At 62.1% G+C, this 26,615-nt stretch overlaps 2 protein-coding genes across 12 annotated transcripts in view; one reads left to right on the top strand and one right to left on the bottom strand.

Annotated features, from left to right (window-relative positions):
• The window catches only part of GRIN1 (glutamate ionotropic receptor NMDA type subunit 1), a 33,391-nt gene extending 8,068 nt beyond the window's left edge, over positions 1-25,323 (top strand). The window contains exons 3-21 of one of the 11 annotated variants that reach the window (XM_039461366.2): positions 3,023-3,199; positions 5,348-5,410; positions 6,190-6,290; positions 13,503-13,624; positions 13,698-13,872; positions 15,269-15,413; positions 15,511-15,594; positions 17,604-17,745; positions 17,823-17,950; positions 18,509-18,673; positions 18,762-18,880; positions 18,999-19,111; positions 19,198-19,346; positions 19,451-19,608; positions 19,793-19,954; positions 20,162-20,271; positions 20,358-20,503; positions 21,777-21,887; positions 24,358-25,323. In XM_039461366.2, the coding sequence (XP_039317300.1) occupies positions 3,023-3,199; positions 5,348-5,410; positions 6,190-6,290; positions 13,503-13,624; positions 13,698-13,872; positions 15,269-15,413; positions 15,511-15,594; positions 17,604-17,745; positions 17,823-17,950; positions 18,509-18,673; positions 18,762-18,880; positions 18,999-19,111; positions 19,198-19,346; positions 19,451-19,608; positions 19,793-19,954; positions 20,162-20,271; positions 20,358-20,503; positions 21,777-21,887; positions 24,358-24,426 (2,439 nt within the window). In that variant the 3' untranslated portion in view covers positions 24,427-25,323. Of the gene's footprint in view, positions 1-3,022; positions 3,200-5,347; positions 5,411-6,189; positions 6,291-13,502; positions 13,625-13,697; positions 13,873-15,268; positions 15,414-15,510; positions 15,595-17,603; positions 17,746-17,822; positions 17,951-18,508; positions 18,674-18,761; positions 18,881-18,998; positions 19,112-19,197; positions 19,347-19,450; positions 19,609-19,792; positions 19,955-20,161; positions 20,272-20,357; positions 20,504-20,770; positions 22,425-23,994 lie in introns of those variants that run through there. The other 10 variants (XM_039461365.2, XM_039461370.2, XM_039461368.2 and 7 more) reach the window with 10 other exon arrangements.
• Positions 25,324-25,365: 42 nt separating this feature from the next.
• LRRC26 (leucine rich repeat containing 26) lies at positions 25,366-26,532 on the bottom strand. Its single transcript, XM_039461387.2, has 2 exons — positions 25,833-26,532; positions 25,366-25,750 (listed from the first exon to the last, which is right to left on the bottom strand). The coding sequence occupies exons 1-2, from the start codon at positions 26,527-26,529 to the stop codon at positions 25,422-25,424; spliced, it is 1,026 nt and encodes a 341-aa protein (XP_039317321.1). The 5' UTR covers positions 26,530-26,532; the 3' UTR covers positions 25,366-25,421.
• Positions 26,533-26,615: the final 83 nt, after the last annotated feature.

Raw genomic sequence — 26,615 nt, 5'->3', positions numbered from 1 at the left:
ACACATTCACACACTATCAAGCATCACACACACATGGTACCATACACACATTCACACTCATGGCACAACACACACAGCATTATACACTCACACCACCACACACACATTCACACTCACAGCATCACATTCACACTCATGGCACCACACACACTCACCAACACACATTCACACAGCACCACACATTCACACCTTCACACACTCAGATTCACACACATGGCATCACACACATTCACACTCATCACCACACACATGCCACCACACATTCACACTTATGGCAGCACACACAGTCACATCACACACACGGCACCACACACGCATACACACACTCATAGCACCACACACACACACCATCACACATTCACACGGCACCACACACACAACACCATCACACACACATTCACACTCAGGGCATCACATACATTCATACACACCAACTCACTGTCACATATTCATACTCATGGCACCACACACATTCACACTCAGCACCACACACACACATCACACACAGATTTGCACTCATGGCATCACACATTTACACTCATGGCACCACACACACACTCACAGTCACCATCACACATTCATGGCACCACACACAATCACACTCATAGCACCACACACACCATGCACTTACACCATCACACAGCATCACACACAGTACCTCACCGTCACACATTCATACTCATAGCACCACACACACATCACACATTCACACAGCACCACATTCACAGCATCACACACTCACAGATTAACACTCATGGCATCACACACATTCACACGCATGGCATCACATGCTCACACACCACCACACACACACCACACACTCACATTCACACCACCACATACACACTGCATACACACACCATCACACACACACATTCACACTCATGACACCACACAAACACAGCATCACACATTCACACAGCACCACACACACATTCACTCCATCACACACAGTTAACATGGTACCACACGCTCACACATAGCATCACACACACAGCACCACACACACACCATCACACACACAGCATCACACACAGACAGCATTACACACTCACAGCATTATACACACAGCACCACACACACCATCACACACACACCACACACAGCATCACAGACACATTCACACTCGCACACATTCACAGTACCACACACACTCACACATTCACATGGCACCACACACACACCATCACACGTTCACTCATGACACCACACACACATTCAGACTCACACCATCACATCCTCCCACATTCACACTATGGCACCACACACACACAGCATCTCACACACACACACTCGCAGGGCATCACACACACACACACACACCACACATTCACACTGACACCACACACATTCAGACTCACCATCACGCCCTCCCACATTCACACTCATGGCACCACACACACACAGCATTGCACACAGTCACATTCATGGCACCACACACACTCACACCATTACACACACAGCATCACACATTAACACACTCATGCCATCACATATTCACACTCAGACCATCACACACTCACACATTTACACTCACAGTTCCTGCTAAAACTGCCTTAAAGCCCAGGGTCACCCCAGCCAGGCCCAGGCTCTTCTGGAGGACGGGAGGCCCCGAGGCAGCAGCTGAGACAGAGGCTGGAATGCCCCCTTCCTGAGGCTCTGAAAGCCCTGCAGTGGCCCTCAGTGCCCACACTGCTCCTCCCTGGTGACTTCGCCCAGGCCATGAGAAGGTGGGGTCCATTTCTGTGCCCTCGGGCACGACCTCCTTCAAGAGAAGGTGGAGGTCTATTCCTGTGCCCTCAGCCATGACCTCCTTCGCCTCTCTGGGCACCAGCTTCCTCACATGTTAAGAAGAGAAAATGGCCTTGCCAAGGAAAGCAGCCAGTAGCTCAAAAGAGGGACGTGGATGCCCAGGGCAGGGCCAACCCAGCACATGCCCCAAGCCCATAGGAGGCCAAAGGCAGGGGGAAACCTCACCACTGCACCCTGACCTTACCAGGTTCTGTATTTACAGCCAACCTGTGTCCAAAACACGAACCAGAGGGCAGGTCAGAGCTAGTCCAAGACCTCAGCCACAGCCTGCCTTTCAGGCATCTCACCAGGTGGACAGACAGAGGCAGAGGACATTTTTGCACCCCAATCAGTGCCCCAGGCCATGAAGAGGGAACCTCAGAGGACCCCAAGATCAGCGTGGGTCCATAGGGACATGGAAGGAGCCAGGGCTCACCCGGACAGACACAGAGAACTGAGGCTGAGAGGGCAGAGCCTGCTCCACTCCTGGCCATGCCAGGACACTCCCTGGCAACTCATGGCCAGGGAAGCAAGGCAGGGAAAGCGAGCACCACACTGGCCTGGGGAGGAGATGAAGCCTTTAGCCCAAGAGTGAATTCTTCTCATAAACACAACTGTTTAAATTTGGGAGGACTCTGTGGGCAGCCCCAGGAGGATCTTTGAGGTTCTGTGTCATCAAGAACTTCTTGAGCTCAGCTTGTCCAAAGGCATTGGGCTGCAGGGGAGGGGGTGAGCTCACCCCAGGAACAATTCCACAGAAACCCCTGTCCCTTAGGGTGCTAAGGGCCAACACCAAACCTCCTCCATTTCTGAGATTATATGTGGGAGGAGAGGCCAGGGTGGGAGGAAGGGGATCCCAGGGTCTAGAAAGTGTCCCCAGGGGCATAGGGACAGGGATGGGGGAAGGGGATTTCAAGGTCTAGAAAGTGTCCCCAGGGGTGGGGACGGGGGGTGGGATGGGGAGGAAGGGGGTCCCAGAGTCTAGAAACTGTCCCCAGGGGGTGGGGATGGGTGGGAGGAAGGGGGTGCCAGAGTCTAGGAAGTGTCCCCAGGGGGTGGGGACGGGTGGGAGGAAGGGGGCGCCAGGGTCTAGGAAGTGTACCCTGGGGGTGGGGATGGGGGTGGGGGAGGAAAGGGGTCCGCAGCCCCCAGCGGGCGTTCCAGCTGCGGAGGCAGGTGGCAGCGCCATCCCGCAGTCGCCCTCAGCCCGCCACGCCCCCGCACCCCGCAGAGCATCCACCTGAGCTTCCTGCGCACCGTGCCGCCCTACTCCCACCAGTCGAGCGTGTGGTTCGAGATGATGCGTGTCTACAGCTGGAACCACGTCATCCTGCTGGTCAGCGACGACCACGAGGGCCGGGCGGCTCAGAAGCGCCTGGAGACCCTGCTGGAGGAGCGCGAGTCCAAGGTGAGGGTCGTGCCGCGGGCGGGCGCCTGGCGGAGCCGAGGTGCAGGACGGGCCGCCGTGTGTCTGTGGCTCCGTGTGTGACACCCTCTTCTTTCCATCGTGCATGGTCAGCACCACCGCGTCTGGCGAGCGCCCGCCCCAGCCTGTCCTCGGCTCATTTCACTCGCTTTTGCCATTAGTCGAAATCTCCTTCGTGTCAGTCCCTGCGGGGCGAGGGCCAGACCACCTGGAGCTCCGCAAACACCCCTGCCCCGCGCTGCCCCGAGCCCTCGTCCCTCCTCCTGCCCGCGCCCTTCGCTCCCTGGAGGCCCCAGCCGGCCTGGGGAGTTCACATCACTCTTCCCACCATCCCGTGCCGAGTGCCCAGCAGCATCCTCGGGCAAGGCCTCCCCTGCACCGTGCCCCCCCTCCCCACACACCACCCCCGCAGGCCTGTCCCCTCCCTGCTGGGCCCATTCCCTGTCCTCCCCGGCGTGGCCTCCCCTGAAGCCCTGCACCCACGGCTCAGCAAAGCCCCACCTACAGACACCTGCCCCCCGCAGCCCGGACCGCCCCTGTGGGCTCCCCTCCCCCCTTTGCCCCCCCCACCGGGCTCCCTCAACACTCCTCACTGACCGAGATCAATTAGCCACCTGCTTCTAGGACACACTGACCCCACACACAGCCAGGCGTCCACTCTGTGGGGCTACAAAGAGATAGAGCTAGGATTGGGGGTCCGAGAGACCCCTGCCCCTTTCTTTGACACTCCATTGCAGCCTGAGGCAGAGCTGACGTTCGCTGCAGGATCCCCACTGGAGCCCTGGGTGCTCAGCACCTAGCTGGCTTCTGGTCAGGCAGGGGGAGGAGGTCCAGGCTGAGGAGGGCCAGACCAAGGGGTGGCTGGGAGCATGTTTCATGTCAGGGCTGGCTTCATCAAACTTACGGCCAACCTGGCACCCCCAAGGCACCACAGGCCCCGGGAGGGACCAGAGGGCACGGGTGGTGGGTAAAGCCAGGGGCAGACCAGAGGGTCCTGGGAGTCCTGTTGTGGGGGTCTTCTGAGTCTTGGGGGAGAGGGGAGTGAGAACCGAGGGCCTCACACACAACAGTGCCCCTCACCTTCTGGCGTGCCCACCCACGGCCACGGACTCCCATCATACACTCACCCCTGCACACCCAACCGGCCACTGTCACTCACAGGTTTGTGCACACATTCCCATCACACTCTGAACCTCGGGACACAGGCTCAGGCCACAGTCGCCTCCATGCTGCCCCAGTGCCACATGCACCGGGACACACGTGCAGGGCACTTCTCATGCGCATGCTCATCCTCACTAGCACCCACCAGCACACACACACGCATATGCATGCACGGATACACACGCACATAGACGCATGCACACATACATGCACACACACGTGCACACACATGCACGCATTCATACACCTGCACCCATGCATGCACACACATGCATGGACACACATGCACACACACACACACAGGCACACACACAAACACAGGCATGCTCAGACCATCTGGCCCTTCCCCAACCCTCACCGGCCTTCATGGGCTAACTCTCCCATGCAGACACCCACAGGCCCATGCCGCCCCTGCAGGCGCACGTATGCACATACAAACCCTCTTGGGCGCACATGTGAGCCGACGGGCGTGGGCACCCCAGTTAGTGAGGACCCCTTGGCCTCTAGAAAGGCAGAGGGAGGCCAAGGAGAGGGAGGGGGTGGGACATGGGGACAGGCCCCCGGGTGGGACATGGGGGGCTGCTCACCTCCCACTCAGGACTGACGCGGGTTGGGGTGGGCACTGCTGGGGCCACACAGCAGGTGCATGGCAGGGTGGGGGTGGCAGGTGGGGCTCCCTCCGAACGGCGCACGGTGGACGCGGACAGGGCCTCCCTTTCTCCTGAGAGCGATCGTTCCCAAGAGCACAGCCTCGTGGCGGGCAGCCTCCATGGCCCCGCCCCCACGTCACTCACCCCAGCTCCGTCCCGCCCCCGCCCCGCCCCGGGCCTCGGTGTTTGCGAGCTCCAGGTCGGAGCCCGTCTGCAGACGTGCCGAGGAGGTGGTGTGATTGCTTTAGCGCCGTCATTTTCAACCGTTTATAATCTTCTTCTGTGTCTGCATATTTTCTCTGTGCACATTATTCATCAGAGTAAAAAAAGGAACTATGAAAACCTCGACCAACTGTCCTATGACAACAAGCGCGGACCCAAGGTATATATGCATGGACGTGCACGCCACCCACGGCTAGGGAGCCCTGGCCTCGGCGCCTCGGCCACTAGGGCCACTGTCTGGCCCAGCCGCCGAGCCGCAGGCCCAAGCAATGAGGAGAGGCAGCCGGCAGCAGGCAGGAGAGGGCAGGCAGGAGAGGGCAGGCGTGGCGGCGCGGGGGCCTGAGGCCCACCCGCCGTGACCCTAGCCTGCACCCTCGAGGCAGGTGCGGCTGCAGGAGGAGCTGCTCTCCGGGAAGTGCATGCGAATCTCCGGGACCCCCAGGGTTTCCTTGCGGAACCCGGGAAGGAGCCCGCCCGCCTGGCCACCCGCCCGTTGGGGCCGGGCTGCTCCTGCAGGGGCCTGCGGAATCAGACCTCAGAGGACCTCCCGTGGTTTTGGAAAAGTCAGCCCCATCTCTGTTCCTGGTTGCATTCCAAAACTCTTCTGTTTCCCGTCCGCTGCACGCCTCCTGAGTCAGCTTGCATGCTCAGTGCAAAGGTGAGGCCAGGAGTGAGGTGGAGAGAGAGACCCAGAGAGAGCAGAGAGAGCACAGGGCCAGCACAGGTGAGCGCGCAGGCTGAAGGCAGGACAGGACGGAGACGCGAGGCCAGGCCAGGCGAGGATGAGGAAGGCAGGCGGAGGCGCAGGTGGCACGCGCAGACCACGGCAGCCCTAGCTAAGCTGCCTCGGGGTTCCCAGCGGCTCCGGCCGGACTTTCACCCCTGAGGCGCTGTGTCCCCTGCCCCAGCCGCCTGCTAACACTCCTGCTCACACCGCAGGCGGAGAAGGTGCTGCAGTTTGACCCAGGGACCAAGAACGTGACGGCCCTGCTGATGGAGGCGAAAGAGCTGGAGGCCCGGGTCATCATCCTCTCTGCCAGGTGAGGCTGGGCAGGGCCCTACGCTCTGCACACAGGGTGGACCTGACCAGGCACCCTCCATCTGAGCCAGAGCTGGGATACTGTTGGGCACAGTGACCTTCAGCTTCCAAAGCACCTTCACCACGGAGAGCCCCACCCACCCCACCCATGCCCATACTCTTCTTGCCCTGGCTAATGTGACACCCTCCATCTATCCCTCCCTCCCTGGGCCCTTCTCCTTCCCGCAGTCACATGCCGCTGCTTGCCCTGAGCTAGGCTGTCGGGGTGGGAGATGGAGGAGACCCTGCAAAGCTATCAGACAGGGCCCAGGGCTGGCCCAGGGAAGAGGCCCAGGAAAGTGATGTGCAGGTGTGCCAGGTGACAAGGCCCACAGCAGGGAGAGGGCCAGGCTTCCTAAGGACTGGAATGGCTGAAGCAGCAGCTTGAAGGGGAAACCAGTTAGGTACCCAGGAAATCAGGATGCTCTGGCCAGGGTCCGGTGCCACATGGCAACCTCGGGGAGGAGTCCACTATAAAGACTCCCTATTTGCAAATGGCTAGGTTCTCCCAGGAAGGGAAAGGCTGGGTGACTGGACTAGGCAGAACAAGGTGAGGAAAGGCAGGGTGAGGGCCCTTGTCCATGGGACAGCTGCAACCCCACTGTCCCCTGACCTGGAAGCTCTACTAGGCTCCAACAGAGCCAAGCAAAACAGCAGCGAAATGCCCAGAGGAACACAGCCCGGCCGTCCAGGCCTGCATTCGGGAAACAGCCTGCCACACTTATTCCCAGGGCAGACCACCATGTGCACGGTCCATCAAACGACCCTCTGGCCCGGAGACAGCTGCAGCCCCCTCACCAGAGCAGAGTGGAGGGTGGGGCCAGCCAGGACTCCTCAGGCTAGAAGGCAGGAATATCCCCAGCCCAAGGTAGGGCTGTTGCTTAGAGCTGTTGCTTAGGGCCTTACCTGCTCCTGCCACAGCTGCTATAAAAAGGCACTAATGGTCCCCCATTATGCCCCCTGCACTCAGCTTTAGGCTCATGGGTCACTTGTCCACACCACTAATCCAACTGTGGGCCGTAGGGAGGGTTGGCCAGGGCTCCAGGAGAAAAGATTTTAAAAGATGTGACTAGGCAAGGTCTGGGTATGCACAAGTCCCAAGAAAGGAAAGCCCAGCCCGGAAAAAAAGACTAGCCCAGGGAAATCCCCACCCAGGGAAAAAGCCCACCCAAAAAAGCTCCACCCAGAAAGAGACCTACCCAGGAAAAGCCCCACCCAGGGAAAGCCCTGCCTGGAAAAAAGCCACACCCAAGGAAAGCCCCGCCCAGGGAAAGCCCCGCCCAGGGAAAGCCCCTCCCAGGGAACGCTCCACCCAGAGACAGCCCCACCCGGGTAAAATTCCCCCCCTCCACGCTTCAGGGAAAGCCACGCCCAGGGAAAAGCCCACTTAGAAAAGCCCTACCCAGGGAAAAGCTCTGCCCAGAAAAGCCCCGCCCAGGGAAAAACCCCGCCCAGGGAACGCTCCACCCAGAGACAGCCCCACCCGGGTCAAGTTCCGCCCACCGACCCCCTCCCCACGCTCTGGGAAAGCCACGCCCAGGGAAAGCCACGCCCAGGGAGGGCCTGGCCTAGGGAAAGCTCCTCCCAGAAACATCCGACCCAGGGAAAGCTCCCTCCGCCCGGAAAAGCCCCACCCAGGGAAAGCCTGGCCCAGAAAGAGCCTTACTTAGAAAAAGACCTGCCCAGGGAAAGCTCAGCAGGGCTCTTTCCTGTTGTTTTCTTTTTTGTTGTTTTGAGAGGGAGTCTTGCTCTGTCGCCCAGGCTGGACTGTAGTGGCACAATCTCCGCTCACTGCACCTCTGCCTCCTGTGTTCAAGCAGTTCTCCTGCCTCAGCCTCCCGAGTAGCTGGGATTACAGGCACGAACCACTACACACGGCTAACTTTTGTAATTTTAGTGGAGACGGGGTTTCACCATGTTGGCCAGGCTGGTCTCGAACTTGTGACCTCAGGTGGTCCACTCACCTCGGCCTCCCAAGGTGCTGGGATTATAGGCGTGAGTTACCGCGCCCAGCCTCTTCTATTATTTTCTGAATTGTTTACAATTCCCTCACTCATCCCAGAGCTTGAGAGAGACTCGGTGGCTGTGATGAGATAAAAGGATGAATGGGCAGGTGAACAAATGAAACGGACAGGCAGCTGGCCAGGGAGGATTTCTGCATCCAAAGGAGGCAACTCAAAGTGTCGATTACCCTAAAACATACCTGCTCCGCTGCTGGGCACTTTTGCAACAGACAAGTTCACATCAAGCTAAACCTGCCCAATCCCTACATTCTAACCGGAGTGACCAGCAGGACATGGGTCAGAAAAGCACATACAAAACCAGTCCTCAGAACCCCACCATGCCCGGGTCCCCACAGAGAGGGGAGTGCACGTGTTCTCCACTGTCTTCTCTCTGGCCAGTGAGCCCCTGAGCCAGGCACTGCAGTCCCACAGGTTGACCCTTGTTGCCAGCCTCAGGGTCAAGGTCACATTTCCAGACATGGCCCTAGGAAAAAGGTCAGCCCAGAGAAAGGGACATGCTCATGGCAGAGAGATAGATAGATGCATGCACACAGGAACCATGTGCCTACCACAGGTCCACACACATAAGCACAGGTATATGCATGTGCACACAGCACACACACACATGCACAAATGTATGTATCCACATGGTCACACAACTCATACATACTTATCCACACATGCACAACCATGAATAGGTTGTACACAACACATATGCATGTGCACACATGCCACAGACACACGTCCACATGCACCAAGTACATGCCATACACACACACATGCAAGACCTGTACACGTGACACAGGCACACAGCACACCACCATATACACTCCATGCAGACATGCACAGATACATGCACAGAGCACACACATACACATAGCACACCACCATACACACTCCATACAGACATCTGCAGATACATGCACACCTGAACACATATACACACAGCACACCACCATATACACTGTATAAAGACACCTGCAGATACATGCACGCAACACATATATACACACAGCATACCACTGTATACACTCCATACAGACACCTGCAGATACATGCACAGAGCACACACATACACATAGCACACCACCATATACACTCCATGCAGACACCTGCAGATACATGCACAGAGCACACACATACACATAGCACACCACCATATACACTCCATGCAGACACCCACAGATACATGCACACCTGCTCACATATACACACAGCACACCACCGTATACACCCCATACAGACACTCACAGATACATGCACACCTGCTCACATATACACACAGCACACCACCATATGCACTCCATAAAGACACCCGCAGATACATGCACACCTGCTCACATATACACACAGCACACCACCATATACATTCCATGCAGACACCCACAGATACATGCACACCTGCTCACATATACACACAGCACACCACCGTATACACTCCATAAAGACACCCGCAGATACATGCATACCTGCTCACATATACACACAGCACACCACCGTATACACTCCATAAAGACACCCGCAGATACATGCACACCTGCTCACATATACACACAGCACACCACCGTATACACTCCATACAGACACTCACAGATACATGCATACCTGCTCACATATACACACAGCACACCACCGCATACACCCCATACAGACACCTGCAGATACATGCACACCTGCTCACATATACACACAGCACACCACCGTATACACTCCATACAGACACTCACAGATACATGCATACCTGCTCACATATACACACAGCACACCACCGTATACACTCCATAAAGACACCCGCAGATACATGCATACCTGCTCACATATACACACAGCACACCACCGTATACACCCCATACAGACACCCGCAGATACATGTACACCTGCTCACATATACACACAGCACACCACCGTATACACTCCATGCAGACACTCGCAGATACATGCACACCTGCTCACATATACACACAGCACACTACTGTATACACTCCATACAGACACCCGCAGATACATGCACACCTGCTCACATATACACACAGCACACCACCGTATACACTCCATAAAGACACCCACAGATACATGCACACCTGCTCACATATACACACAGCACACCACCGTATACACTCCATACAGACACTCACAGATACATGCACACCTGCTCACATATACACACAGCACACCACTGCATACACCCCATACAGACACCTGCAGATACATGCACACCTGCTCACATATACACACAGCACACCACCGTATACACTCCATGCAGACACCCATAGATACATGTACACCTGCTCACATATACACACAGCACACTACTGTATACACTCCATACAGACACCTGCAGATACATGCACACATCACACACATACACACAGCACACCACTGTATACACTCCATACAAAGACACCTGCAGATATATGCTCACCTGCACACATGCACATACATCACAACACACATGTGCACCACACACACCACGTGCACACCCAACCATCCATGCTACATACATGCCACACCCCACACATGTGCATACACTGACCACAGCACACATATCACACCCACACCCAACAACATCCCTCTTTCCTCTTTTTTATTGAGACAAAGTGGCTCAGTTGTCCAGGCTGAAGTGCAGTGGCACGATCTCAGCTCACTGCAACCTCTGCCCCCTGGGGTTCAAGTGATTCTCCTGCCTCAGCCTCCTGAGTAGCTAGGATTACAGGTGTGCGCCACCATGCCCGGCTAATTTTTGTATTTTCAGTAGAGATGGGGTTTCACCGAGTTGACTAGGGTGGTCTTGAACTCTTGACCTCAGGTGATCCACCCACCTTGGCCTCCCAAAGTGCTGGGATTACAGGCACGAGCCACTGCCCCTGGCCTCTTTGTGTTTTTGTGTTCTTTTTTTTTTTTTTGGAGACAGAGTCTTGCTCTGTCATCTAGGCTAGAAGTGCAGTGGCACAATCTCAGCTCACTGCAACCCTGGCCTCCCAGGCTCAAGTGATTCTTGTGCCTCAGTCTCCAGAGTAGCTGGGATTACAGGCATACGCCCCCATGTCTGGCTAACTTTTGTATTTTTGTTGTTGTTGTTGTTGTTGTTGTTTTTGATGGAGTTTCACTCTTGTTACCCAAGCTGGAGTGCAATGGCGCGATCTCGGCTCACCGCAACCTCCGCCTCCTGGGTTCAAGCAATTCTCCTGCCTCAGCCTTCTGAGTAGCTGGGATTACAGGCACGCGCCACCATGCTCAGCTAATTTTTTGTATTTTTAGTAGAGACGGGGTTTCACCATGTTGACCAGGATGGTCTCGATCTCTTGACTTCATGATCCACCCGCCTCGGCCTCCCAAAGTGCTGGGATTACAGGCTTGAACCACCGCGCCTGGCCAACTTTTGTATTTTTTAGTACAGATGGGGTTTTGCCATGTTGGCCGGGCTGGTCTCGAACTCCTGGGCCTTAGGTGATCTGCCCGCCTCGGCCTCTTTGGAGTGGAGGCCAGTGTTCCACAGTAGAAGCAGACTGGCCCATTAAGCATGCCCATCTCCCAGGAGTGCAGAGAGGCAAGCTCTGGGCATCAGCAGGCAAAGGCCTTCTTGACTCCAGCCCATCAATCTGTCACATTTTGGTTCCTCCTTAGTGAGGGATGTTGAGGGTATTTTGCAGAGAGACATTTCGCCAGTCTTAATTTTTGACCAATTTTCTGTAGCATGCAGATAATTTGCTTCCAAAACTTTTCACTTTTCTGAAATTGTCTTGCTTGGTATCAGCTATTTCCGTAAAATGATCGGATGAGTTTTGATGGACAGATCAGGCTTTTGTTTACAACTGTTTTGCTTCTGATCATTCCACCACATCACATGCCATGGACCTGACTTGTGTCAAGAAGACGGGCTTCTCCGTCAGGCCCCGGTGGGCACTTTGACAGCGGGCACCCTGTGCCATGACGGGCGTGATGCTGGGTCTTGCTGGGAGCTGTGCTTCGTTCTGTGTGCGGAGCCTCTGCTGCATACTTTCATTTGGGGCCTGGACCAGTGCTGCTGGGGCCACCTCTATTTTGTGTTGCTGACGTCCACCCATAGCATTGTCATGTAGAGCAAACACTGAAGGTTTGCATTTCTTGTGGGCTTCTGCTTGAGAAAATTGGGGTCAGACCTCTCCTCAGGGAGGGGAGGGTCACCTTGGTTTCCAGCGTCAAGCATTGTGAAAATCACTCAACACACAGGCAATCCGCCCAACCCTGCTGCACACGCCTGGAGAAGCCAAGTGTCCGGGGTGGTCTGGGCCCCCCTGGAGCACATCAGGCCCTGCAGAGAAGGGTCTGACAGACGGGGGTGAAGGAAGACCCCCACAAAGACCTCAAGAGTCCCACCAGGCCCCCAGGTCCTTGTCATAGCCAGAGAGGCCCCAGCCCCAGAGGACCAGGTCCCCTGCTCCACTGTCCACAGGGGCCCACCTGCAAGAACCCTGCCAGCGAACCAGACCACACACGGCCGCAAGGTGAGGCCTGCCTCTGCTCTGTCCTCGGGGTGGTCCCAGGCCTGGGTGGCAGGGTAAAGGCAGCTGCTTGTGCAGACCCCAGAGGGGAAGGCCGCCTGTCATCTCTGGCCACCCTCAGGACGCTGGATCCCACCAGTATCTCCCCAACCTGGAGAGTGCCCCCACCCCTCATTTCACATGTTTGAACACAGAGGACCAGAGAGGTGTGGCTTCTCTAGGAGGTCTTAGGAGCTCGTGTCCTGACTCTGCCACTTACCAACTCGTGTGTGCTTCGTGCCTCCATCTCCCTTCGGGACACAGGGATACTGTGAAACGCTCAGAGCAGTGCCTGGTATCTGGCCAGGAAGTGATTAGTGGTGATCCCTCACCATCCTCGGGCCCCATCGTGGGGGGCCTTCTGAGCGGAGGGGTGGGCGTGCGGGGGGGCACAGGTGGAGGCCACAGCAAAAAGCTAGTCCCATAAGCCAGGTCCCTAACCCCATCCCTGCTCCCCCAAGGTAAGGGCCAGCAACGGAGGCCGGGGAGGCTCCTGAGCTCTGGGCCCCAGTGCCTCTGCGGGTCTCCAGGCTTCGCTCCAGGAGGGGCTGGGGGCTGGGCAGGTCCCTGCTCCAGAGAAGGAGGACCTGGGCCTGCGGAGCGCGGTGGGAGGGCTGGAGTCCTGGCGCGTCACCCCCATCTGCCCCACAGCGAGGACGATGCTGCCACCGTGTACCGCGCAGCCGCGATGCTGAACATGACGGGCTCCGGGTACGTGTGGCTGGTCGGGGAACGCGAGATCTCGGGGAACGCCCTGCGCTACGCCCCGGACGGTGAGTGTCGGGCCTTGGCTGGGTCCCCCGGTGTGGAGGCCCCCGCGGGCTCTGAGTCGCCTGCTCGCACCAGGCATCCTCGGGCTGCAGCTCATCAACGGCAAGAACGAGTCAGCCCACATCAGCGACGCGGTGGGCGTGGTGGCCCAGGCCGTGCACGAGCTCCTGGAGAAGGAGAACATCACCGACCCGCCGCGGGGCTGCGTGGGCAACACCAACATCTGGAAGACCGGGCCGCTCTTCAAGAGGTGGGCGGGGCCCCTCGGGGCGGGGCGGGGCCGCTCTCAAGAGATGGGCGGAGCTGCTCTTCAAGAGGTGGGCGGGCCTCGGGATGGGGCGGGGCGCTCTTCAAGAGGTGGGCGGGGCCTCTCAGGACGAGGCGGGGCCGCTCTTCAAGAGTGGGCGGGGCCTCAGGGCGGGGCGGGGCCGCCCTTCAAGAGTGGGCGGGGGCTCTCAGAGAGGGGCGGGACCGCTCTCCAAGAGGGGGCGGGGCCTCTCAGGTGTGGGCGTGGCCTCGCAGGGGCTGGGCGGGCTTGTTCTCGGGGCTGGGAGGGGCCGCTCTTGGGGAAGTGGGCGGGTCGCTCTTAGGGAGCTGGGCGGGGCAGCTCTTCAAGAGATGTGGGGGTCGCTGGGGGGAGTGGGCCGGGCTGCTTTCAGGAGGTGGGCGGCATCACTCTCGAGTGCTGCAGTGAGCCTGCTGCCTACGTTCTATGGACACTGTCACTTCTCTCCTCTCCCCCTGCACCCCCAGCACCACCACATCAAATGGCACAATCATCTGCCCTCTTCCCAACACTGACACCAGTACCTGGACTGTCAGTGGAGTAGGGACTGGCTCCACTGCTCCCGCCCCCAACACTGCAGCCCACCCTGAAACAGCACCCCTCTCCTTGTGTGGCTGGCAGCCTTTGGGAGGAGGCTCTTGCTGCAGATGGGGACTGAAAGCTTCCAGGGGCCCAGGAGGCCAGACAGGGAGTCCAAGAACAGCATACGAGCCTGAGAGAGCCAGGGTTGGCCAAGGCCCAGAGACCCAAGTGAACATCTGCAGTGAGGCAGGAGTGAGCTGACAGCAGGCCTGGACACCATGCCATGCCAGCCCACCCCCAGGTCACATGTGCAGAGCCACCATCCACAATGCCCACGTAAGCGCAGATGTAGGCAGCACACACAGCCTCAGGCACATGATACAAAATACATGCGTGGGTGCACCCCGCATAGGGATCACGTGTTCACACAGGTTCACCCGTGTGGTTTTGGGTAGAATACACACGTGCACACACAGCCAGACAGGACAGCCTGCTGGTTAGAGCCGACTCAACCTCTCCCTCACCCGCTGGCAAGAGGGCAGGCATCTTTCTGGGCTTCTGCCTCCCTCTCTGTCGGACGGGATGGCTGTGAGGACAACGTCCTGACCCATGGCAAGCCTTTGAAGCAGGGTCTGGCACCCAGAAACCATTCAGCTGCCATGAGCTGCACCGTCCATCTGGTGTGGGCAAACACCCTGCCGGCCAGGGTCTGGCGTCTGCCGATCTTTCCATTCTTGGACCTGAAACGAGGGGCAAGCCTGAGCGGCCCAGCGGGCTGGGAGAATGGGTGGGGAGAAGGAGCAGCTCGGAGAAGCCTCAGCCATGCCTCCTCCCCTAGAGTGCTGATGTCTTCCAAGTATGCGGATGGCGTCACCGGCCGCGTGGAGTTCAACGAGGATGGGGACCGGAAGTTCGCCAACTACAGCATCATGAACCTGCAGAACCGCAAGCTGGTACAAGTGGGCATCTACAACGGCACCCACGTAGGTGGGGGTCATGAGGGGGTGGGGGCTGGGGCCTTAGGGTCCTGGGGCCAAGACCCCTGCGTGGCCACCCTCCATCTCATACTCCCACCCCCAGGTCATCCCTAATGACAGGAAGATCATCTGGCCAGGCGGAGAGACAGAGAAGCCTCGAGGGTACCAGATGTCCACCAGACTGAAGGTGGGCCCCATAGACCTCCCTCAGTGTCCCCACCCTAGGCAGCCCATCCATCCGCTCTGGCCCGAAGGAGGGGGCTGAGGTGAGGGCAGTGAAAGCCACCAAAGGAAGTGGGGGTGGGGCCTGCTTCCCCTGACCACCGTCCAGCACACCTGGCACAGCACAGGAAGCAAACAGAGCAGGAGGGAGGAGGGGAAACTGCCCCCATCCCACAGGTGCTCTCCAGTGCTCCTCTTGCCCCAGCCCTACCTAAGTCTGGAGCAGTTGTCTGGGACAGCACCCGGCTGGGGAAGAGCGGACGGAGAACAACAGACAGAGGGGTCTGGTGCAGACCTCAGCTTCAGCACCCGCTGTCCTGAGTCCTGGTCCTCCACACTCCTCATCCCTCCTCCAGCCCCCATGGCCTCCTGATGGGACTGCATCAAACTGTCCTCTTCCAATGTGGCCTTCCTGCCGCATTCCCTGTAGTGGACAGTCCTTCTTGACTCCCCTGGGCCTCTGAGAGCCCCCTGCCCTGGCTGACTTCCTCCTCTGGGGCATCTTCTCCTTGGCTCCCTACTCCAGGGTGCTCTCCTGGGCATTCCTCCGGGGGCAGAGCCACCCCACGCCCACTGCACACACTCCAGTCCCAGCAGTACCACAGACCACCAAAGGCCCTTAGGCCTCACAGGCAACATGCTTCTCTGTCATTCCAGGCCCTCGAGTGTCTCTTCACCCTGTCTGCCTTCTGAGCCCACCCCTGCAGCCTGGTGCCAACCCCTGTAGCCTCCCACCCAGACTCCCTCCCCTGCTCTCCAGACAGGGTGGGGTTTTCTGGTGATGGTGTGGGTCTCATTGCAGCCCAGACACCTCACACTGAAAAGTCTGAAAGCAGCGGTCAAACTCCAAAGCCCCCATCCAGGCTGTGAGATGCAGATGACTTTTCACAAGTTTGTTTCTGGACTCACTAATTTTCTTAAATACTAGCATATGTATTACCTGTATAACAGGAAAACATCGTCAAAGTTTTATAAAGCAAATAAACTTCTTTAATGGCTTGATATCCCTGGGGATAGAAGTCAAAATGCTGCCTGGAGGCTGAGGCTGGGCCTGCCTCGGTCTCAGACTCACCCTCCCTAGGCCCTGCCAGGAGGTGCCTCTCCCATAACCCCATGGCTCCCCGCCTTTGCAGTCCTGGACTTCGGTCGCCTCTGCTCCACCCCTTGGGCACCTGCTTGATCCCTGCCCATCTTGCGGGCTCAGCTCCGAATCATCTCCCCCCAGAGTCCTGGCAGCAGCTCTGCTCCGTTCCAGCCCTCCTGCCCCAGATCTCTTCCCCACCCCCAGGCCATGGTCCCCTGAAGGACAGACAGGAGGCTGAACCCAAGCAGGAGTGTGGGTCGAGGAGGCCACGGATGGTGGTGGGGGGGTCATGTCCACAGGAGCAAGAGGAGGGAGCCAGAGACCAATGCTCAAAGCCTGAAGGCTTCGTGCCGGAGCCTGTGGGGTTGGGGGGCGGGGACAGGCAGAGTGCCTGGATGAAGGGAGGCATGGGTGGACAGCCCCACACCCCCGGGTCCTATGCAGGCGCAGCTCAGCTTCTTGGACGTGTGGGTCCTCGTGGCGCAGCGGGTGGGGTCAGCCTGCAGGTGGGCAGTTTCTCACCATGGGAAGGTTCCTGGCATGCGGGATAGCGGCAGCTCCTCTGCTGCAAGGAGTCATGTCTAAGCCCAGACTGGAGGAAAAGTGGCCAAGAGAAGGGCCTAGCGCTCCGGGAGTCGTTCCGTACCCTGCCCCCTCCTCCGGGGGCTGCAGGCAGATGATGCTGACGGTGGCCGGGGAGAATGTGTCCAGCCCACCTGGGCTCTGTAAAGGAGCTCCAGAGAGAAGCAGTGGCCGCTAGCGGGGACGGAGGCAGGGGGAACCGTCGGGGATTAGGAGGGGCGCCGGAGGAGGCTGGGAGCTGAGAAGAGGCCTGCGCCTTGGGCAGCTTTAGGTCGGTGGTCCAGGCTGGGTCTCCCCCTTTCCCCCAGATTGTGACGATCCACCAGGAGCCCTTCGTGTACGTCAAGCCCACGCTGAGCGACGGGACATGCAAGGAGGAGTTCACGGTCAACGGCGACCCGGTCAAGAAGGTGATCTGCACCGGACCGAACGACACGTCGCCGGGCAGCCGTGAGTGCAGGGGGCAGGGCGCGGGCGCGGGGAGCGGGGCGGTCGGAGCCCCGCAGTTACCGCCCCCACCTCCCCAGCCCGCCACACGGTGCCTCAGTGCTGCTACGGCTTCTGCATCGACCTGCTCATCAAGCTGGCACGAACCATGAACTTCACCTACGAGGTGCACCTGGTGGCCGATGGCAAGTTCGGCACACAGGAGCGGGTAGGCGGGGCGGCGGGGCGGGGCCCAGCGCGAGAGGGGCCTGTAGGCGGGGGTCCTGGAGTGGGCGGGGCGTGGAGCGGGCGGGGCCTGAGGGCTGGGTCGTGGGGTGGGCGGAGCATGGGGCGGGCGGGGCCTGGCATAGAGGGGTCGGCGGGCGGGGCTCCTGCAGTGGGTGGGACATGGGGTGGGCGGGGCTTGCTGGGTAGGTTGTGGCCCGGCGTGGGAGGGGCCTGAAAGCCGAGGTGGGGCACGGAGTGGGCGGGGCCTGCAGGAGGGAGGTCCTGGAGTGGGTGGGGCGTGGAGTGGGCGGTGGGCTTTGCTGGCTGGGGTGGGGCCCGGTGTGGGAGGGGCCTGCGGACGGGGGCTTGGAAGGGGTGGGGCATGGAGTGGGCGCGGCCTGTGGGGCGGGGGGGGCTGGAGTGGGGTGGTGCCTGCGAGCTGGGTTAGGGTCCGGGGCAGGACCCCGGGGTGCGCTAGGGCGGCTTCAGTGGGCGGGGGGCCTGCGGCGGGAGCTGGGCGGACGCTGCCTGCATCCCCGCCGGCTCTGGCGCCTCTCAGGTGAACAACAGCAACAAGAAGGAGTGGAACGGGATGATGGGCGAGCTGCTCAGCGGGCAGGCAGACATGATCGTTGCGCCGCTGACCATCAACAACGAGCGCGCGCAGTACATCGAGTTTTCCAAGCCCTTCAAGTACCAGGGCCTGACCATTCTGGTCAAGAAGGTGGGCAGGGGCCGGGTGGCAGGGGGTGCCCGGAGCGCCCCGGCGGCACTGACCCCGCGTCCCCCGCGCCCCCCGCGCCCCCCCGCAGGAGATCCCCCGGAGCACGCTGGACTCGTTCATGCAGCCGTTCCAGAGCACACTGTGGCTGCTGGTGGGGCTGTCGGTGCACGTGGTGGCCGTGATGCTGTACCTGCTGGACCGCTTCAGGTGAGCGCGACCCGGGGCCCGGACACCTCCATCTGCGGGGGGCGGGGCCGGCGAGGGGTGGGGCGGGACCGGGCCGCCTCGCCCGCCCTCTCTCCCGCCCGCCCTCTGCGCCCCGCAGCCCCTTCGGTCGATTCAAGGTGAACAGTGAGGATGAGGAGGAGGACGCGCTGACCCTGTCCTCGGCCATGTGGTTCTCCTGGGGGGTCCTGCTCAACTCCGGCATCGGGGAAGGTAAGGCCCCACCCGCGCGGCCCGCTCGGCCCCGCCCCGGCCCTCCAGGGTCTGACTGAGCCCCCCACCCCGCCGCCCGCCCACAGGCGCCCCCAGAAGCTTCTCCGCGCGCATCCTGGGCATGGTGTGGGCCGGCTTTGCCATGATCATCGTAGCCTCCTACACCGCCAACCTGGCGGCCTTCCTGGTGCTGGACCGGCCGGAGGAGCGCATCACGGGCATCAACGACCCTCGGGTGAGGCCTGGCCGGGCTGGGGGAGGGAGCTCCAGGTGAGCTGGGGTCGGCTCGGGTACAGGCCTGGGGAGCCGCTGCTGGAGCCCTGCACTCTGACCCTGCAGCTGAGGAACCCCTCGGACAAGTTCATCTATGCCACCGTGAAGCAGAGCTCCGTGGACATCTACTTCCGGCGGCAGGTGGAGCTGAGCACCATGTACCGGCACATGGAGAAGCACAACTATGAGAGTGCGGCAGAGGCCATCCAGGCCGTGAGGGACAAGTGAGGCGCGGGGAGGGAGCAGTGCGGGGCCAGGAGGGGCGGCCTCCCTAAGGCAGGAGAGCAGCCACGCCGGGCACCCTGGAGGTCACGGGTGTGGGGCTTCTGCGCTGGCGGGACCAGGGCTCGGCGTGGGGCTTCCAGGCTGGCGGGACCGGGGCTCCCCTGACCCCGCCTCTGCCGGCAGCAAGCTGCACGCCTTCATCTGGGACTCCGCGGTGCTGGAGTTCGAGGCCTCGCAGAAGTGCGACCTGGTGACGACAGGAGAGCTGTTCTTTCGCTCCGGCTTTGGCATCGGCATGCGCAAAGACAGCCCCTGGAAGCAGAACGTGTCCCTGTCCATCCTCAAGTGAGTACCCGGGCGCCTGTGTCCGTCCTCTGCCCTCCCCAGTGCTGGACCACTCCGAGGCCACCACAGACTCCACACCCCGGCCAGGCGCTGCCCACTCAGCGCCCCCCCAACCCCCACAGGCCCCACCCTGGCCCCCCTGCCCCCAGCATGCCTCATCCCCTCCTGGGCACCGCCCACCGCAGGCTCACTAGCTCCCACCCCCAGGTCCCATGAGAACGGCTTCATGGAAGACCTGGACAAGACGTGGGTCCGGTATCAGGAATGTGACTCACGCAGCAACGCCCCTGCAACCCTCACTTTTGAGAACATGGCAGGTGCGGCTCCCGTGACACTCCGGTGGGTTCTCTGTGGACTGCGGCCCCCCTGGCCAGCAACTGAGGCTGTGGATCCTGGCCCACAGGGGTCTTCATGCTGGTGGCTGGGGGCATCGTGGCCGGGATCTTCCTGATTTTCATTGAGATTGCCTACAAGCGGCACAAGGACGCCCGCCGGAAGCAGATGCAGCTGGCTTTTGCAGCAGTGAACGTGTGGAGGAAGAACCTGCAGGTAGGGCAGGCCACCCTCCGAGGCCTGGTGCCCAGGGCCCGGCCTGGCCACGGCCCTCCTCCATCCCCGAAGGCCGTGGCACTGGCTCTGGCTCCGGTGGGCAGGACTGGAGCTAGGAGCCATGGCCAGGGGCAATGGTGAGTGCTCCCAGGGCACGGGGGCAGCACTGGTGGGGGGCTGCCTGCAGGTGGCTGCCCACTGCAAAGCCGGGGCCGAGGGAGGCCACGCACCCTGCTCCAAGCCTCCGCCTGGCCCCTCTGTCTCCAGAGTCGCCCGCCGGTACCCATTCCATAGGAAGGCAATCAGGCAGGGTAAGACAGGGGCCCGCTTGTGTATGGCACGTGAGTCCAAGATGCATTTTGCCCTCCGCCGACCCAAGCCCCCTTGACACCCTTCGGAGACCCCCTTCCTGCGGTCCTTGTGCTCCGTGACTCTGATCCGAATTGGGCCAGGCCTGGTCCTGCCTGGTGGCCAGGTTGCATCCATGAAAATTTGCCGCCAGCAAGGGCAGCCACGGCCCACCTGGGACAGGGTGGGTAGTGGGCCTGTGCAGGCCTCAGGGCCTGTGGCTGCGGTCGAGTTCCCGTTCACTCCATCTCTTCTCTTTCTCTGGGTGCGGTCCTGGAGCCTGTGTCCTGAGATGAAGCTGACATTGCAGCCAGGGCTGCTGGGGGAGGGGGTTGTTGCAGCCCCACACCTCTCATCTGCCCACTCTTGCTCTTGGCCCCACAGGTCCCCTGGGGACCTGGCTGCTGCCACCACTGGCCGGCACAGGCCACTTGGCCATCAGACCTGAGGCCAGAGTCCCGGGAGCTGCCTCTGTCACTCCAATTCCACCTCGATACCTGCCTCCGGCCCTCGGCCCCTTCCTGAATCTTGGTGTGTGCCCCTTGGGGGTCAGTGGTCTCCACGCAAGCAGCTGGCGTGGCCTGAGGGGCAACTCCTCCAGTCCCTCAGAGGACTCCTCCTCCTCGGGACGCCTGTAAGCCAGGGCCACCCAGGAGCCAGGGAGCCAGGCGGACCTCCCAGGAAGAGCCAGCCGAGATTCCCCCAGCCCAGTCCCAGCATGAGCAAGGTCAGGCCCGAGACCCCGGGCAGGAGAAGCGGCCACCCTCGAACGTCCACTGTCGGCCCATCTGTCCAGCACAGGGAGGCAGGCAGGAGCGAGGGCCCAAGTGGCCGGCCAGGCTGGGCAGCGGCCCACCCAGGAGCAGGCGAGGGCAGGTGTGGCCACCACCCTAGCCGTCTAATCACTTATACATATTCATTTTAGGATAGAAAGAGTGGTAGAGCAGAGCCTGACCCTAAAAAGAAAGCCACATTTAGGGCTATCACCTCCACCCTGGCTTCCAGCTTCAAGAGGCGTAGGTCCTCCAAAGACACGGTAAGGGGGAGAGCACCCCAGTCCCGCGTCCGACTCCACCTGCCCCTGCCCTGCGTGTGTCTCCCGCCCCATCACCCCCCTGGCCCCGGGCTCCTGCGGCCCACTCTGCCCGTCTGCCCTGGCGGCCGCTCTGCCCAGCCCGCCCGTGTGGTGCTCTCTCTCTCTGGCCCTCTCTCCCGGCCCTCCTGGGTCTTCGGCTTTCCCCGTGTGTCTCCGTTAGTCCGCCTGCCCGCCTCCCTGCCATGACCCACACGCCATCTTGAAGCTGTCATGTCGTTGGTCAGTCAGTCAGCCACGCCACCTCTCGGGGCCAGGCCTGGGGCCCTGGGAGCCCAGCTCGGCCCCATCCTGGACTCCTCAGCCGCCAGGAGGCCACGTCACTTCTGTTATGTCCCCGTTTCTCTTGCCTCTCCCAGAGGGGCCCGCCGCCCTCACTTCGCCCCTGCGACGGCCCTGGAGGGGGTGGCTGTGATGTCCCATCCCGTCCGTCTGTCTGGCCACTGGCCCCGCCCCCCAGACACCTGTCTCACCTGTCTCACCAGAGCCATGCGTGTCGCATCTTCCATGTGGTCTCTGTGTGGGCCGGGGGCTGGGGGCCGGGCCTGGGTCCATCTGGGTGGATGGCTGGGGCCTGGATTTGGAACTGGCCCCGGCCACAGGGGCCTATCAGGCAGGGAGTGGGGTGGGACCAGAAGGGGTGGCACCCACCCCAGGCTGAGCAGGGGCCCCGCAGGAGTGTGGCGGCAGCTCCCAGAGGGTCTGAGAACTGGTAGGGGCTGCCCCACAAGCCCTGGCCTGCAGACACAGAGGGTCCCAGACAGGGAGGCCTCTGGAAGGGAGACGACCCTTCCAGACCCAGTTGCTGACCCCAGCCACCCCACAGGGCCCACCCCACAGAGCCAGACCTTCTGCCCTTTGGAGCTCAGAATTCTCCTACCTCCTGCTTGGAGCAGCTGTGGCTGTGCAGGAGACACACACTCCGACCCGAGGCCCCACAGCAGACCCAGCCTTGCTAGCGGCACCCTAGGCCCAGGCAGCATGGTGGGGAGGGGCTCTGCCCAGAAAGCCTCAGCCCAGTGGCCACCCTGAAGTCCAGGGGTCAGTCTGGCCCACAGGAAGCCCCCCAGCCTGTAGGCAGCATCACCACAAAGCTTAAGCCCCGTGAGGAAGTGGGATTTGCAGTCACCCGCCCCTCAGTGCCCTGGAAGCGGGGCAGGACTGCAGGGCACAGACAGGACTTGGCATGCAGCAACCCAAGTCCTAAGGTGAAGCCACCAGGGTGCCCCACGAGGGACCCTGAGGCCTGGCGGCCCAGCCTCCTGGGAAAGGGACTTGGCATGCAGGATGGGTGGACAGTGAGAGCCTGTAGGGCTGGGATCCACTGGAAGCTCAAGGAGCAGGTGGAAGCACCATTCCCGGGGCCACCCATACCCTGGAAAGCGGGCAAAGCCAATGCTGCAGAGTCTGAGCCAGGAGTCCCGCTAGGGGGCGCAGGGAGCGGGGGGGCGGGGGGGTGCACAGCGCAGGGACCGTGGGCTGGGCAGGCTGGGGGAGAGCGGGTGTCCAGGGAAGAGCAGACAGGAGAAGCCGCAATTTGGGACAGGCAGCCACGGGGGGACAAGCACAAACGTCTTGCAGGTGATGGGTCACTTTCAGAGGGTGACACTGGGTCCCAGGGCCCTGCCTGGAGCTGGGCCAGGTGCAGCTCAGAGATCCTCATGGCGCCCTCCCAGGGACATGCTCCCAGCGGAACCCTCACCCGAGCCTCCCTGGACACCAGGGACCGTCCTCTGGGGCCAGCCCTGGCATCACGTGGCATCTGGGGCTGGCCCCACCCTTCGAGGCTGAACTGTGGGGGGCACTGCCAGCTGGGGGTCTGGGCAGGGGAGGGCAGCCGAGCTCCCACCTGGTCTCTGGGACTGTGAGCTTGTTCAGAGGGAGGCCTGGGTGGGGGGCTCCTTCGGGCAGGGTGGGGTCAGTCCGGCTGCGGAGATCCTCTGCCCCGTCCTGTGGCCAGTCCAGGCCAGGGCGGCACTGGGCGCTGAGGGCTGGGGTCCCTGGCGGCCGGCGGGGCCAGCGGGTATTGATTGTTGGTTCTTATTTATAGAGCACCGGGGGTGGACGCGGCGCTTTGCAAAACCAAAAAGACACAGTGCTGCCGCGACGCGCTATTGAGAGGGAGGAGGGCCAGCTGCAGCTGTGTTCCCGTCATAGGGAGAGCTGAGACTCCCCGCCCGCCCTCCTCTGCCCCCTCCCCCGCAGACAGACAGACAGACGGACGGGACAGCGGCCCGGCCCACGCAGAGCCCCGGAGCACCACGGGGTCGGGGGAGGAGCACCCCCAGCCTCCCCCAGGCTGCGCCCGCCCGCCCGCTGGTTGGCCGGCTGGCCGGCCCACCCCGTCCCGGCCCCGCGCGTGCCCCCGGTGTGGGGCTAACGGGCGCCTTGTCTGTGTATTTCTATTTTGCAGCAGTACCATCCCACTGATATCACGGGCCCGCTCAACCTCTCAGATCCCTCGGTCAGCACCGTGGTGTGAGGCCCCCGGAGGCGCCCACCTGCCCAGTTAGCCCGGCCAAGGACACTGATGGGTCCTGCTGCTCGGGAAGGCCTGAGGGAAGCCCACCCACCCCAGAGACTGCCCACCCTGGGCCTCCCGTCCGTCCGCCTGCCTGCCCGCCCCGCTGCCTGGCGGGCAGCCCCTGCTGGACCAAGGTGCGGACCGGCGCGGCTGAGGAAGGGGCAGAGCTCAGTCGGCTGGGCAGGGCCGCAGGGCGCTCCGGCAGAGGCAGGGCCCTGGGGTCTCTGAGCAGTGGGGAGAGGGGGCTACGTGGCCCCAGGCGGAGGGGCTTGGAGCAGAGACGGCAGCTCCATCCTTCCCGCAGCACCAGCCTGAGCCACAGCGGGGCCCACGGCCCCAGCTGGCGGGGTCAGCCCTCCTCGGGCGCAAGCGCCCCTCCACAGCCTGAGCCCCACCCTCCCCTCTTCTTGCGGTACCGCCCACCCACGCCCGGTCTGCCCCTTGACCCTCCACGCCGGGGCTGGCCCTGCCCTCCCCCTATGGCCGTCCCTGACTTCCCGGCCGGCAGCGCCTCCCGGAGGCGCTCGGGCTCCCGCCGCCTCCGCCTCCTTCTCCGGACTCGAGAGGGCCGACCCCCTCGTCTCCTCGTCCGGCCTGCGGCCCGGAACGGGCTTCCCCGAACGCTGGTTCGGGACTGTCTTCCACCCTGCCCTGCACCTCGGGCACAGGAGAGCGCCACCCGCCCGCCCCCGCCCTCGCTCCGGGTGCGTGCCCGGCCCGCCACTTTGTACAGGACCAGCACTCCCAGGGCCCGAGCGCGTGCCTTCCCCGTGCGGCCCATGCGCGGCGCGCTCTGCCCCTCCACCCCCCACCTCCCGGTGTATGCAGTGGTGATGCCTAAAGGAATGTCACGCAGGTTTCGGTCTGTGTCGCTTGTTGACTCCGACAGAGGCTAAAGGGAGGGCAAAGGCGTTGGGGAAGAAGCTTCCGGCGCGCCAGGCGGCCCCGGCTGCTCAGGCTCGGGCGGCGGCGGGGATCCCCGGGTCCGCGGGCGAGACCGAGCAGTGGGGGTCGGGATCGGAGTCCGGGTCCCGCGGTCTCCTCGGCCGGCGGAGGGCAGCGGCGCGGCGGCGGCGGCGTGCGCTGCAGACGGTGAGCACGCAGCCCAGCGCCAGGCAGGCGGCCACGCTGGCGAGGAAGGAGGCCGGCCCGAGCGCGTAGACCACCGCCAGGTCCCGCAGGGCGAGCGGCTGCGCGCAGCGGCGGAAGGCGGCGTCGGGGAAGGCGGTCAGCGGGCTGAGCGTCAGGCGTCCCGGCCACACGCATTGCGCCGCCTCGGCCTCTGCGGGACACGGACACAGGCGCGGCGTCAGGTGGTGGCCGCCCCGCCCCGCAGACCCCGACCCGCGTCCCGGACAGCTCACCTGACGTGGGCAGCGGGTGCCGGCGCAGCCAGGCGCACAGCGGGCGCAGCGCGCAGCCGCAGGCCCAGGGGTTGCCGTGCAGGTGCAGCGCGTCTAGGGCGGGCAGGCGGGCCAGCAGCCCCGGCGCAAGTGCCGCCAGCGCGTTGTCCTGCAGGCTGAGTGAGCGCAGCAGCGGGAGCGCGCCCAGCGCCGCGGGCTCCAGGCGCGCCAGCCGGTTGCCGGCCAGAGAGAGGGTGCGCAGCGCGCGCAGCGGCGCGAAGGTCCCGGGTGCCAGCGCTTCCAACTGGTTGGCGCTCAGGTCCAGCAGCTGCAGCGCGCCCAGGCCCCAGAAGGCTCGCACGTGCACCGAGTGCAGCCCGTTCTCGCGCAGGTCCAGGCGCTGCAGCGCGCCAGCTCCTGCGAAGGCACCGGGCGGCAGCGCGCGGAGGTGGTTGTGGTCCAGCAGCAGCTCGCGGAGGCGCAGGCTCAGGCCCGCGGGCACGGCGGGCAGCGCGAGTGCAGAGCAGGTGGCCAGGCCGCCCGGCTCGCACGTGCACCCCTCGGGGCAGTCGCGGGCGCCTGGGGACCCGGAGGGCGAGGCCGTGGCCGACACCTGGGCCCAGACAGGCCAAGGCGACAGCGGCAGCAGAAGCAGCAGCAGCAGCGGCAGCAGCGGCGGCGTCGGCGGCCGAGGCCGCGACCAGGAGGGGCTCCGCATGGGGGCAGACCCCGGCACCCGCGAGGGGAGGCCCGCTGCCTGTGCGTCCCCGGAGCTCGTCGTCCGCGGAGCGCGTTCCTGCGGCG

This window comes from Saimiri boliviensis, chromosome 2 (assembly GCF_048565385.1).
Source record: "Saimiri boliviensis isolate mSaiBol1 chromosome 2, mSaiBol1.pri, whole genome shotgun sequence".
NCBI lineage: Eukaryota > Metazoa > Chordata > Mammalia > Primates > Cebidae > Saimiri > Saimiri boliviensis.
The sequence above is the reverse complement of the archived record's forward strand: the minus strand, read 5'-3'. Positions and strand labels throughout refer to the sequence as shown.

Coding starts and splice junctions, on each gene's coding strand:
- LRRC26 (XM_039461387.2), bottom strand. CDS start 26,529: ATGCGGAGCCCCTCCTGGTCGCGGCCTCGGCCGCCGACGCCGCCGCTG. Junction 25,751..25,832: donor GCACCCGCTGCCCACGTCAG/GTGAGCTGTCCG, acceptor CGTGTCCCGCAG/AGGCCGAGGCGGCGCAATGC.